This window comes from Choristoneura fumiferana, chromosome 30, assembly GCF_025370935.1.
Source record: "Choristoneura fumiferana chromosome 30, NRCan_CFum_1, whole genome shotgun sequence".
In the NCBI taxonomy this organism is placed as follows: Eukaryota; Metazoa; Arthropoda; class Insecta; order Lepidoptera; family Tortricidae; genus Choristoneura; species Choristoneura fumiferana.
The window spans coordinates 9,013,845-9,028,092 of NC_133501.1; the positions used below are offsets into that span (position 1 = coordinate 9,013,845).

The 14,248-nt window shown below is 46.3% G+C and overlaps 4 protein-coding genes across 5 annotated transcripts in view; 3 read left to right on the plus strand and 1 right to left on the minus strand.

Moving 5' to 3' along the window:
- Positions 1-10,505, minus strand: part of LOC141444430 (uncharacterized) — an 11,272-nt gene extending 767 nt beyond the window's left edge. Inside the window, exons 1-3 of the mRNA XM_074109980.1 lie at positions 10,303-10,505; positions 2,458-2,564; positions 1,678-1,798 (exon numbers count right to left, since the gene is read on the minus strand). Of these exons, the coding sequence (XP_073966081.1) occupies positions 1,678-1,798; positions 2,458-2,564; positions 10,303-10,423 (349 nt within the window). The 5' untranslated portion in view covers positions 10,424-10,505. The remainder of the gene's footprint in view (positions 1-1,677; positions 1,799-2,457; positions 2,565-10,302) is intronic.
- LOC141444833 (uncharacterized) overlaps positions 1-14,248 on the plus strand; it is a 337,995-nt gene that overhangs the window by 313,899 nt on the left and 9,848 nt on the right. The window lies entirely within an intron of this gene.
- The window catches only part of LOC141444852 (uncharacterized), a 121,665-nt gene that overhangs the window by 3,725 nt on the left and 103,692 nt on the right, over positions 1-14,248 (plus strand). The gene's annotated exons all lie outside the window — the stretch shown is intronic.
- Positions 13,007-14,248, plus strand: part of LOC141444834 (uncharacterized) — a 36,986-nt gene continuing 35,744 nt past the window's right edge. Inside the window, 1 exon segment of the mRNA XM_074110545.1 lies at positions 13,007-13,180. The gene's annotated coding sequence lies outside the window, so the exon portion shown is untranslated.

Consider the following 14,248-nt stretch of genomic DNA (forward strand, 5'->3'; position numbering starts at 1 on the left):
GTACCACCTACTCACTACGCCACAGAAATAAATTAAAATTGCCTCCAACCTATCTCAAAATTCATTCACACGGTACTTACAAATAATGAGATACATAACAATGTACAAAGGCTAACTTATCCCTTTGCAGAATCTCCGTCAGACGGCCATAATGTACAACATATATGTATAACATATTTTCATTTTTTTTCCCTATTTGGCTGCAGCTGAAAATCAGCGCTGTGGTTCCGTACCTCAGCATTGCTGAGCTGCCAGCCCTTTCGGCTAGCTTTAAGTAGACCTTAATTAAACATTAATTATAAGTACCTGATGTATGCTACCTACAAGTTTGTCGATTAAACTTTTTCTTTCTTTCTTTCTTTCTTTACTTACGCCATGTCTGTAAAAGTATACAACAAATTACCTACCCAAATAAAATCAGAAACAAAAGATAAAAAATTATACGACCACTAAAAGATTTTTTAACCCTGAAATGTTACTACTGTATAAATGAATATTTAGAAGAATAAAGAAAAATAGTTATCCTGTTATTATTATTGTAATGAGGGCTATCGCGAATGAATTCGCCACTAGAGGCGCTAGTGTAGCGTGAGGTCTCCGAAATGTCAAATCTCATAGTTTTTGGGTGAGCTACGCGGGTTTATTTATAATTAGAATAATTTTGTGAATATTTTGCAATATCTGAAATTAATTATGGCAAATATGCGTTCCGGGGCAATGAATGTCTGTGTTTTGAGACAGTTTTGTCTTTCGGAAACATTTGTCCTCCCTTTTTTCCGAACAAAACGGGGACTATGCAACACTGTGGCATGCTCGATATTTTTATGGTACGGTTTTAAGGTGTATTAAATATGATTTTAATCTAAACTTTGTTTTCACGCCCGTAATAACAGACTTTGAAAGCCATACTTAAAAACCTCACGCAACAGTGCGCCATCTAGTGAGACAAAAAACGATAGCCCTCATTAAAGATGATCTCATTGCACTAGGTATTACTTGTCCTATTATCTATTCATTCTGTGATACCACATTAAGTTCTAAGTTTATGTTATTTCTAGATAAATGTATAGTTTATTTAGATACCTTACATAAAGTTAATTTATAAATGTTCCTTAAACCTCTTCCTAAAATAGCATAATATGTTGTATATAAGTTAATTAATGTAATTAATTTTAAAATTGCCACGCCCCAACAGGGCATCTTTTTTTATATTTTTTTGTAAAAGGTGTTGCAATAAATAAATACTGAATACTGAATACGTCCACCACTTCAAGGTCGCTCAGCGAGCTATGGAACGAGCTATGCTCGGAGTTTCTCTGAAAGATAGAATTCGCAACGAGGCTATCCGACACAGAACTAAAGTCATCGACATAGCTCAGAGAATTAGCAACTTGAAGTGGCAGTGGGCTGGTCATATCTGTCGCAGAACCGACAACGAGTAAACGAGTTCTTGAGTGGAGACTGCGTCTTGGCAAACGTAGTGTGGGACGCCCTCCTGCCAGGTGGAGTGATGATCTGCGAAAGGCTGCTGGTAGAAGCTGGATTCGCTTAGCCGAGGACATTGCGCAATGGCGCTCTTTGGGTGAGGCCTATGTCCAGCAGTGGACTGCTATAGGCTGATGATGATGATGAGACAAGATAATGATGATGTTGATTATATTTTGTGACGAGTCTCACCGTTGCTGTCCTTGTATATATCGGCGAGCTCCTTCTCGACGCGTTCCTCTTCTTCCTCCTGGTTCCTGCTGATGGAGTCTATCTTGTCCACATCCTTCAGCTTCCTTCGGCCGTCTGCTGTCTAGAACATTGGAATACTAAGTTGTTTAGAGCAAATTTGGAGTTAATTTTCTGAGACGACAATATTCGTATAGATATGTGTAAAGTCAAAGTCAAAGTCGTTTATTTATAAAAATAACATATCTAATAGGTACATAACTGATTACAGTGGTGGAAAAGTTTATTATTTGCAGCATGCAACGCTGTTTTGCTGATAGGTGTAACTCGCGAGACAGCGACATCCGGGGCGCCCTCACCCCTGCCCCCCCTGAAAAACAGAGGTTTTTCCGAACCGGTGGTAGATTTTTTTTGACATTCATAAGTGCTTGTTATAGCCGATACTCCGTTTATTTTAAGATTTGAATTAACGGTCAAATTTTAACACACGTTTTTTGGTATTTCGAACACAAATGGACTAAAAATACCTACATGTAGGTAAATTTATTAATTTAGTAATTTAATGTTTTTATTACAGAAGTTAACACAATTTTAAATAGTTTCGTTGTTTCATACTTTGACTTTGACTTTGACTTTTCATTTAAAAACGTGTGCAAATTTTACCGTTAAGTTTCAAATGTTAAAATAAATGGAGTATAAATTGAATAAAGACATTTTGACTTGACTTTGACTAGATACAGTATAAACATGAACACGAGCGAGAGAAGTGAGAAAAATATTTACTGTAGTTTTCTTGACTTCTTTCTTGGTGGCTGGTTGGACGGATACGGTGGTGACGTCATCATCATCTTTCTCTGCTGATGGCTCCTCTTCCAGGCCATCCGGCAAATCTGTGACAGTCATAAGTTCGATTGCTGGGTAACACTACAGTAGGGCTACTACGAAATCCGAAAATCGAAGTTCGTATCGTACCGTCCCGCTGACGTTAATATTATTTCATACGAGAGTGAGAGGGACGGTAGGATACCGTAAACTGCTTCAACTTTGCCTAGTGGCCCCAACATTGCCTGATTTGATTTAGAGTCGATAACTTAGCACTCTTATAGGTTTTAAACTTTTATCTACACGGAATTTCGGGGGATAAAAGTTTTAAAACCTAAAGGGTGCTAAGTTATCGAAAGTTATCGAATCAGGCAATGTTGGGGCCAGAGGGCAAAGTTGAAGCAGTTTACGGCACGAACGTCGATTTTCGAATTTCGTAGTAGCCCTACTAGCCTTAAGGGTGAAGCCAGACGAGCGTATTTTTTTGAGTCGTGAGTCGCGTATATTTGGTCGCGTACTTTCTGCTGCATTCGGTTTTATACAAAAGTCCAGTTTAGAATAACATCTTGCGATTTCAACTGCTGTGCTTAGTTTTGAAATCTTGGACATCTTAACACAACCTCAATGAAGACCATGATATCAATTTTGGGAATTTCCAGGGGATGGTACGGTGTAGTGGGTAAAGACCTTTATGACAGAGCTCGGCAGGGGCGAGTCATTTTGACGTCACTTATGTCAAGTGTAGATATTAATATTAGAAAGAAATATGAAAATAAAATAAAATTTTGTTAATTATATATAATTAAACTTGTGTCAAAATGTATTAACGTACTGTGCCCTTAGTGTAAGTTTTCGGTTACAAAATACGTCTCGATCGCGTTTGCGTTAAAATTTCAATTTGTATGGAAACACGAACATCGCAAACGTTTCGCTAGAGGCGCTGTTCGTGTTCGCATACAAATTGAGATTTTAACGCGAACGCGATCGAGACGTATTTTGTACCGAAAACTTACACTAAGGGCACTGCATTTCTTCATGGGGGGGGGGGCTTGGCTAAAACGTCACTACTAAGCCAAGAAAGAGCCCAGAGAGCGATTCTCAAAGTTTCCACGTTCCGTCCCTATCGATATCCCACTAACCTCCTACATAAATCATGTGAAGTTCTAACAGTCAGACAGCTATTTATTATGAGCATTGTCAACAGCACGCCGCAATCCCTTACAGTACTGAATGTACTGCTAAAAGACGCAAAGATCTTGTCTGCCCTAATAACAGAACACCAAAACGCGCATTTTCTTCAAAATATTTCGTTCTTTTAGGTCCACTTCTTTATAATAGGGTAAATGCGAGGCTATAGACTTGTGGCGCTATTAAGCGACCAGCAGCGCCGCCGCATCATCCCGCCACTATTATTATCTCTATCTGTGCACCACGGTTTGAACCGACCAATCAACGCTCACGCGCGCCTGGCGGTCGACGTTGATTGGCCGGTTACGACAAGATGGCCTGTGACACTGAATAGAATTTTCTCAGGTTTTTCTTCTTCTACGACTCGCGGCCGTGGCACATTGTTTTGTAAAATAGACTGTTGTAATACGAACTGTAAACTCTTGGTGAAAAGGAATAAACGTCTTTACCTGGTGCGTGTGTATATCATTCCTAAAGACTCCAAAGTGGTGACCCCGAAGAAGAACTACGCAACGCATCGGAGCCCTACGTTTACCGAGTGCTACCTACCACGTGGTCGCGCGCGCTCCAACACTGCCACGGCCACCGCCCCGCGTTTCTCTGTGCCTGCAAAGCGCGCGCCTTACGCCGATCTCACCCGGCCGCGCCCGCGCGCCGTGCCCGCGCCCGCGCCCGCGCCTTTGCCCACGGCGACTACGCCCCACACCGGCGAAGCCCGCGTTTTCGCGCGCCGCGCCCTACGCCGATCTCATCCGGCCCGCGCCCGCGCCCGCGCCCTTGCCCGTGCCCGTGCCCGCGGCGACCACGTGCCACACCGGCGAAGCCCCGCGGTCGCGCGCGCCGCGCCGCGCCGCGCCCTTCACTCGCGCCGCACGCTCCGTGTGCGCCGCGCGCCCGCCTGAGTCATCCATCGTTACTCAACGTGCACCGCGCGCGCGCCCCCGCTGCGCCGCCTTGCCACGCCGCCCCGCCCGAGAGATACGCCTGCGTAACGCGCGCGCGCTCGGCGCGCCATTTGCCCCGCCGCCACCGCACGCCGCTACTGCGCCACGGAACTGCGCACTTCGGAGAGAAGCGCCCGGACCAACTGCGCCTCTGCAGCAGAGCGCCAGCCACGGCGCGCCATTAGCTCGCTACCACCGTCGCACGCTGCGTGGCCGCGTGTTGCCGCTGCGTGCCACCACCGCCACGCGCCCGCGTGCCGCCGCCGCGCGCTACCGCTGCTACGCGCCCGCGTGCTCCCGCTGCGTGCTGCCACCGCGCGCGCCAGCACTGCCACGCGCCCACGTGCTACCACCGCGCGTCCCCGTGTTGCCGCTGCGTGCCACGCGCCTGCGTGCTGCCGCCGCGCGCCCTCGTGTTTCCGCTGCGTGCCGCTGCCGCGCGCGCCCGCGCGCTGCCACGCCTACCACTGCTGTGTGCTGCCATCGCCGCGCACCCGCTTGCTACCACTGCGCACGCTACCACCGCCGCGTGCTACCTCAACGAGCGCGTGGCGCGCTATTCAACTCGTGCGTGCTGCGAGCGGCGAGCCGTCACCGCGCTGAACTCGTGTCGCCTCACCGCGACACACCAACCACGTGCACGTGCCTCGATTCGCCTGCGGTACATCCGCGCGTCCCCGAAGCGCTCGCGCACTCAAAGTTGTATTTTAATATTTTATTCCTATTGTTTTAACCTAGAATAATTATTTTAAATATGGAAGACATGGAGGCTCGCTTGGCGGCCTTGCAGGAGCAGTATGCTGCCCTGCAAGACCGGTTAAGTAATCAGCCTACACCAGATCCTACCACTTCCCACCCCCCTGCCCCAACTGCAATACACAAGGTCGCTGTCAGACTTCCTCCCTTCTGGACAGACAAACCAGCCGTGTGGTTCGCTCAGGCCGAAGCTCAGTTTATACTATCAGGAATAACTCAGGACACCACTAAATATAATCATATAATATCGCAGCTTGACACACGACTGGCAGCGGAGGTGGAAGACATAATAACCAACCCTCCGAAGGATGGAGCATATCAACTGCTGAAGACAGAGCTGGTGAGACGGCTGTCACAATCAGATGCAGAGCGGGTGAGGAAGCTCACCGGCAAGGAAGAGCTGGGAGACCGTCGCCCCACTCAGTTCCTGCGGCACCTCAAATCCCTATCAGGTAAGACGCCAGATTTAGTAATGCTTAAACAGCTGTGGCTCTCCCGGCTACCCAACCACGTTCAGGCCATTCTTACCAGCCACTCCGAGTTGACCCTAGAAAAACTAGCAGAGCTAGCGGATAGCATAATGGAATTGTCACCAGGCAACCCCCTGGTACACTCCACCATGAGCATGCCACGTCCACTTAACCAGCCGCAGCCCTTCAGTCACCATCCACCTGTGGCATTCCAAGCAGCACCTGCACAAAGTGCCCAGACCCCACCAGCTATTACCACGGAGTGGCTGCTTGGTTTAGCTACCAAAGTGGATCTGCTGTGCCAGCAGATGTCGGTGTCTGCTATAGGTCAACAACGTAGACCCAGAACAAGAGACAGGTCACACTCTAGATTCAGGTCCAAGTCTAGGGGATCACTAGCCACACCAGCCCAGCCTACCATTTGCTGGTATCATAAAAAATTCAAAGCTGATGCCCAGAGATGCACCACACCGTGCACCTGGACTAACAACTCTCAGGCAAACTTCAACGGCAATCAGTAGCGGCGGCAACTGATTGTCTCCCTGTCGGCCGCCGTCTATTTGTCACCGACAAAAATACAAAGTGCCGTTTTTTACTTGACACGGGGTCGGATCTGTGCTGCTACCCTAAGCATCGCCTTACGGGTCACCGGGTAGCCACAGACTATGACCTCAGTGCTGCAAACGGTACCTGTATAAAAACCTACGGCACCCTACAATTACATTTAGACTTAGGCCTAAATAAATTATTTAAATGGAATTTTGTAATAGCGGATGTAGACATAGCCATCATTGGGTCAGATTTCCTTGCATATTACAACTTGCTACCTGATTGCCGCGGCAAGAAGCTTCTTGACGGCAATACTGGTATGTCTACTCCTGCCCCGCTATCCACAGGAGAACAAAGTAGTGTTAAAGCAGTCGCTACCAAAAACTGTCCGTTCCTAAAATTACTTTCAGAGTTCCCGGACATCACGAGGCCACCGGGCACGATCCGAGCGAGGAAGCACAACACGGAGCACCACATCACTACCACCGACGGTCCGCCGGTGTCCTGCCGCCCTCGCCGCCTCGGTCCTCAGAAGCTGGCTGCTGCGAAGAAGGAATTTGGTGAGATGGTTCAGTGCGGAACAGCAAGACCATCGAAAAGCCCCTGGTCCTCGCCTCTTCACATGGCACAAAAGCGAGACGCCACATGGCGCCCGTGTGGAGACTACAGAGCGCTCAACTCAAGGACCATCCCTGACCGGTACCCCGTCCGTCACATTGGCGATTTTAACCAGGCTATCGCGGGCTGCACCATCTTCAGCTCGATTGACCTGATTAAGGCCTACCAGCAAATTCCTGTCTTCGAGGCAGACATAGAGAAAACTGCCATCACCACTCCGTTTGGAATGTTTGAATTTCCCTACATGACCTTCGGCTTACGCAATGCCGGTCAAACATTCCAACGGTTCATTGATGAGGTTACACAGGGCCTGGATTTTACCTATTCTTATGTGGACGACATCCTGGTTTTTTCTCGCAACGCCGAGCAGCACGTGGAGCACCTGCGCACACTGTTCCAGCGACTTCAGGACTACGGTGTGGTCGTGAACCCTTCGAAGTGTCACCTGGGCGCAGACCAACTGGTCTTCCTGGGCTACCACATCAGCGCAGAAGGTACGCGACCACCCCCAGAACGCATCCAAGCCCTGCAAGATTACCCGCTTCCCAAAACCATCCAGGGATTGCGAAGGTTCCTCGGCATGATCAACTACTACCGACGTTTCTTGCCCCATGCAGCAGAACTGCAAGCACCCCTGATCGACGCCTTAGCCGCTACCAAGGACAAGGGAGCCAAGCCGTTTCCATGGACGCCAGAGCTGGAGCAATGCTTCGAAGCTTGCAAAGTGAGCCTCGCCAACGCCACCGTCCTCGCTCACCCCGTCGGCTCGGCGCCGCTCGCCCTCTTCACTGACGCATCCGGCACCCAGGTCGGCGCCTGCCTGCAGCAACGTATTAACGATGCGTGGCAGCCGATCGCCTTCTTTAGTAAGAAACTTACCGCAGCGCAGAGCGAGTGGCCCGCTTACTACCGCGAGCTGCTAGCAGTCTACGAGAGCGTCCAGCACTTCCGCCACATCCTGGAAGCACAGCACGCCACCGTGTACACCGACCACAAACCCCTCGTATACGCGTTCACCCAGCGCCGCGAGAAACTGCCACCCGCTCAGCTCAACCAGCTGTCATTCATCAGCCAGTTCACTACCGACATAGTACATGTCCCCGGCCAGGACAACGTAGTGGCGGACGCTATGTCGCGGATAGAGGCGATCTCGCTCGAGGAGGACTACGTCGCCCTCGCCGCCTCACAAGAGACCGACGACGAGCTAGCCAGCCTTCGTCGATCAAACGGATCCTCTCTCAAGCTGGAGCAGGTCTGCATACCAGGGACGGACTGCATACTCATCTGCGACGTCTCGACCGGTAAGCCCCGCCCATTTCTCACCGCCCCCTACCGCCGCGCGGCGTTCAACAAACTACACGGTTTGAGTCACCCCGGCGCGCGCGTCACTTCTAAACTTGTCGGCGACCGCTATGTGTGGCCCGGCATGAACAAGGACTGCCACGAGTGGGTGCGACACTGCGTGCCCTGCCAACGCAGCAAAGTGACGCGACACGTCTCGACGCCCCTCGGGCACTTCGACACGCCATCGTCGAGACTGCGCCACGTTCACCTGGACATCATCGGTCCCCTTCCTCCGTGCAACGGCTACAACTACTGTCTCACCGCCGTCGACCGCAGCACGCGCTGGCCAGAGGTCTGGCCCATGACAACTATGACTGCAGAGGCAGTCGCCGACACATTCATCAGCGGATGGATATCCCGGTTCGGTGTACCGACAGTCGTCACCACCGACCAGGGCCGCCAGTTTGAGTCCTCTCTTTTCCAGCGGCTCATGCACCTGCACGCCACCACCAGGATGCGCACCACGAGCTACCATCCACAGGCCAACGGCATGGTGGAACGACTCCACCGCCAGCTCAAGGCCGCTCTGATGTGCCACGGCGACTCGTGGGTCAGAGCGCTGCCCCTGGTGCTCCTTGGCATGCGCACCGCCCTCAAAGAGGACATCGGCTCTTCTGCCGCCGAGCTGCTCTACGGCGAGCCTTTGCGCCTCCCCGGCGAACTGCTCGTTCCGCCCACCGCAACAGAGCGCCCAACTGACCTCGCAGACTACGTGAGTCAGCTGCGCGAAAGAATGGCTCATTTTCGCCCCGCGCCCGCCTCGCGTCACGGCCGGCAAGCCATTTTCGTTTTCAAAGAACTGTCATCGGCCACCCACGCGTTCTTACGCGAAGACGCAGTGCGCCGCCCGCTGCAACCGCCCTATTCAGGTCCCTACCGGATCCTGCGCATGAGGGACAAAACGGCGACCCTCCACATAAGAGGTCGAGAGGTAGAGGTGAGTAGCGACCGATTAAAGCCGGCGCATGTCGTCGCCGAAGAGCCTGCCGATCCTGCTCGCCCCGCCGCCAATTGCGGGCCGCCCACCATCACCCCGGCCCCGCCCTCATCGCACTCATCGCCGCCGGTTACTCTGAACCCTCCTGCCACCCCACCGATGCCAGTCGTGTCTCCACATGCATCAACTGCTCCGCCTCAAGCTGAGTATTCCACACGGTCTGGCAGGAAAGTCAAATTCAAAATCCCATACGATCTCTAATCCCAATTCCCATTAACGTGTATAGCTTATCTCCATGTATTATGTTGTAGCTTATCTCCACTTGTGTGGAGCTTTATCTCTCCGTGGGGGGGTGATGTGGCGCTATTAAGCGACCAGCAGCGCCGCCGCATCATCCCGCCACTATTATTATCTCTATCTGTGCACCACGGTTTGAACCGACCAATCAACGCTCACGCGCGCCTGGCGGTCGACGTTGATTGGCCGGTTACGACAAGATGGCCTGTGACACTGAATAGAATTTTCTCAGGTTTTTCTTCTTCTACGACTCGCGGCCGTGGCACATTGTTTTGTAAAATAGACTGTTGTAATACGAACTGTAAACTCTTGGTGAAAAGGAATAAACGTCTTTACCTGGTGCGTGTGTATATCATTGCTAAAGACTCCAAAGACTTATATTCCTTAAGTTATGTTAAGTGTAAGAAAAAACTCCAAAGTGCCCTACAAAACATGTCGTACGATGACACAGAGAAGTTATTACATATAGTGAAATAATTTTTGTTTTATATCACTAAATTGTCGTATTATTATAGGTCATACACCCTGGAATCTGGATTAACATATAGAATACTTTTTATCCCCAAATAATGTATGGTTCCTGTGGGATCAAATAAGGTTTAAGCTACATACCAATTCTGCGCGAGCGAAGCCGCGGGCATAAGCTAGTTTTCTAATAAACTTAGGTTACCTAATTCGTAGGTACTTAGGTATAAATCTTTACCTTTTAATGGAGATCCTATTTCAATGACTTCTTGGCCCATTGACTCAGTCAGCGACTTGGTAATCGTCTTAGTTAGAACACAATTTAAATACACAAATAAACACAAAATTATCACACGCATTTTTGCAATATTTATATGAACAGATTTGATGTTATTTTGCAGTTGTTTTTAGTCTACTCGATTCATGTTAAATCTAGTTGGATGCGATTTATGGTACCTACATATGAATAATTTTACTATTATACTAAGCTATAGTTAGTATTAGGGTTCCGTGCCTCGAAAGGAAAAAACGGAACCCTTATAGGATCACTTTGTTGTCCGTCCGTCCGTCCGTCTGTCAAGACCCTTTTTCTCAGGAACGCGTGGACGTTTCAAGTTGAAATTGATATCGAATACTCAAATCTGCAGTCCCTTGAAGCTCTGAAATAATCAAACTTCGAAGTCAACGCAATCAAAAGTTACAGTCACTAAACAACGTGTTTCCATACAAATAGCAGTGCACTGAAAACCTATAGGGCACTTCCAGTTGTCCAATTTATTCTGACCCCACACTGCGTACATTTTGCTTAAGAGTAGGCCTCTGCATACACTGGATGTATAAATCACTCGGAAAAATCGAGAAATATCATCAAGGCACGATTCCCGTTTACATACTTATAAATATGCACGGAACCCTCGGTGCGCGAGTCCATCTCGCACTTGCCCGGTTTTTTTACCTAATCATAGGTACATCTACCTTCTTGCAGTCGAACCGTTTATGTCACCGTATATTTTTGTTTTCAATAAAGAGTCATCCTATCCTTTGTATTGGACACTCAAGAGCGTTTATACCTGCTGAGCTGGCAACGTTGCATTTTTGTTAGTTTTTCTCGATTATTCCATAAAAATTTAATGAAAATTAAAAATGTGGTCTGATAGAACTGTTCTTAATAATATATAAGTTCATGTGGGTGTATAATTATTCGTATAACATATAACATTAATATTCTTTAAAAAAACCGGCCAAGAGCGTGTCGGACACGCCCAAAATAGGGTTCCGTAGCCATTACGAAAAAATTAAGTAATATTTTTCTAAGGATTTCGTATTTTATACGGAATCTTCCAAGTTTAGGTATATTTTATACCTTAGGCTGCTATTTTCTCATAAACTACGAATATTTCTCAAGCAAACTTAGCCGTTATAGTTTTCCTTGAATGTTTGATTAAAAAGACCTATCCAAACGATACCCCACACTATAGGGTTGGATGAGAGAAAAAAAATCACCCCCACTTTACGTGTATGGGAGGTACACTAAAAAATTTTTTTTTGAATTTTTAACTAAGTATACCATTTTGTCGGCATAGTTTACTTTTATACCCGTGCAAAATTACAGCTTTCTAGCATTGATAGACTCTGAGCAAAAAGCCGCGGACGGACAGACAGACAGACAGACATGGCGAAACTATAAGGGTCCCGTTTTTGCCATTTTGGCTCCGGAACCCTAAAAACGAAGAAATGTTTATTAACTGTTTTTAAAGAAAATAAAAGTCTATCACGCATAATTATTGAAGTAGAGACATTAACTTATATATTAAGAACAGTTCTATTTATTACCACATTTTTAATTTTCATTCAATTTTTATGGAATAATCGAGAAAAACTATCAAAAATGCAACGCTGCCAGCTCAGCAGGTATAAACACTCTTAAGTATGTACGAGTATGTACGACATGATTACTACAAATTAATTATGAATTATTATGAATTTTGAGCCCCACATTTTTAAGGTCTCTACACATTACACCGTACCTATCGTACCATGACCGTAACAGCAACGAGTCAGGCAAATTAGTACATTGTGTCTTAAGGGCGGTAAATAAGGAATTACGAACGAGAGTCTATAAGACTGAGGGCTTTATTGAGTCGATGTTCGTAATTCTAGTACCGCCCGTGCGACATACAATGTTTTATATTTTTTAGGAAAAAGCTAGTACTTATCTTCATATTTTTTGTTTAATTGATAAAATAATAAATAGGTACGTGACCAATATTTTCCAATAATCAAAACTGACGGATTAATTATAACTTTTTAGGACACTGGCGAGCGTTCAAGTATTATGCCACTAGCCTTTGCCCGCGGCTTCGCCCGCGTGGAATTCGGTTATCGCGCGCTGTTCCCTCGGGAACTGTGCATTTTTCCGGGAAAAAAAGTAGCCTATGTCACTCTCTTACCCATAAACTATCTCTGTGCCAAAATCACGTCGATCCGTTGCTCCGTTTCGACGTGAAAGACGGACAAACATACAAACACACAAACACTTGTGTCGTACGGTCAAGAATTTTAATTCATTAGCCACCATGGAACCTTATCAAAGGAAAAGTCATTACGATTATTCTTGTTAATTAATGCGTTGTTACTATGACGTTTACTGTGTAATGGTTCCATGGTGGCTCATAAATTAAAGTGTCAAGTGGCCCGTGAAAATTATATACCGTATACTGCTTCAACTTTGCTCTCTGGCCCCAAGATTGCCCTATTTGATTTAGAGTCATAACTTAGCACGTATATTATGTTTTTAAGCTTTTATCCCCATAATATAATTCCCGTTTAGATAAAAGTTTGAAACCTATACGAGTGCTAAGTTATCCAATCTAAATCCAATCAGGCAATGTTGGAGTCAGAGGGCAAAGTTGAAGCTGTTTACGGTATTATAATTATTTTTTTTAATCTAAAACGGAGGTGGGAATCATTATCGATCTATGCTTTCTCTCTTATCAATCAGCGATCGAATCTAGACTCTGAAATGCGGTCACAACCTCAGTGCCAAGTTTAACGGCCAGTTAGCCGTTAACCGTGCCTTGGTTAGCACTAGGACGTGACAGAAGAAAATATACAAGGTAACCGCGATTATTGTTAGTGAAAAACTTAGGGTAATGCCACCAATCATGGACAGGAACCAATATTTCGTCACTACTTTTAAAAAAACTCGTAGCTCAAAATAGATAATTTTTCTGAGTGAACTTTATAGAAATTACATCAAGGTTCAATTTTGTTGACATTTTGATTTTAGATACGAGATTTTTTCAAAGTAGTGACGATTTTTAAGTAAGGAATGTTCCAATAACTATCCATTACCGGATCCTACTATCCTCCTAAGGCCCAACGTCCTAAATTTAGGAAATACCTCAAATCAAATGTCAACTTTAACTAATTGACATTAAGTTTCAAATTCTAATAATCGAAATTTGACGTGGGCCTCAGGAGACTTATTAATTATTCTGTGGTGATGATGATGATTCTGTGGTACTACTGTGCTTAACATGTCCATGATTGGTGACCTGTTGTATCTATAGTTGTAATGCGTTCGTATAGATGTCGCCGTGCGATATTCGATGATTTAAGCCCTGCTAAATACGGTATTTGATAACTCCTGAATTTGCCATATCTTAATATTATTACGAAAATATAGATATACAGATAGTGTTTAGCGAAGAGAAAATTTAAATCGGTTGAAAATTGGATTTATAGTGATTTTTTGAAAAATCTATATACCTGTCTCTTTCTCTATGCAGCAAGTATGGCGGTACTGGCGTGTGACGTCACATGCCAGTATCTCTTTCTCTTTCTAGTCTTGAATTTCAAACCTTTATAACTTTGTTATTTGTAAAGGTAGCTTAAAAATTGTTTTTCTGTTCGATACGACAGGCATTGTGTAGTTTTAATTTATAAAACATATACAAAATAGTCAAATACCCATCTAATCCATCCCCATCCATCTAGTCCATCTAATGTATTTTTATGTGTATCGAATATGTGTAAATAAATGTTTCTCTCTCTCTCTCTCTCTCTCTGTCTCTCTCTGTCTCTCTCTCTCAAATACCGTATTCTATTCCTTACTTCTTTCTATTGCAAGGTTGCCTGAAAGAGATCGCAGTAAGACCGCCTATTGATTATCTTGAAAATTA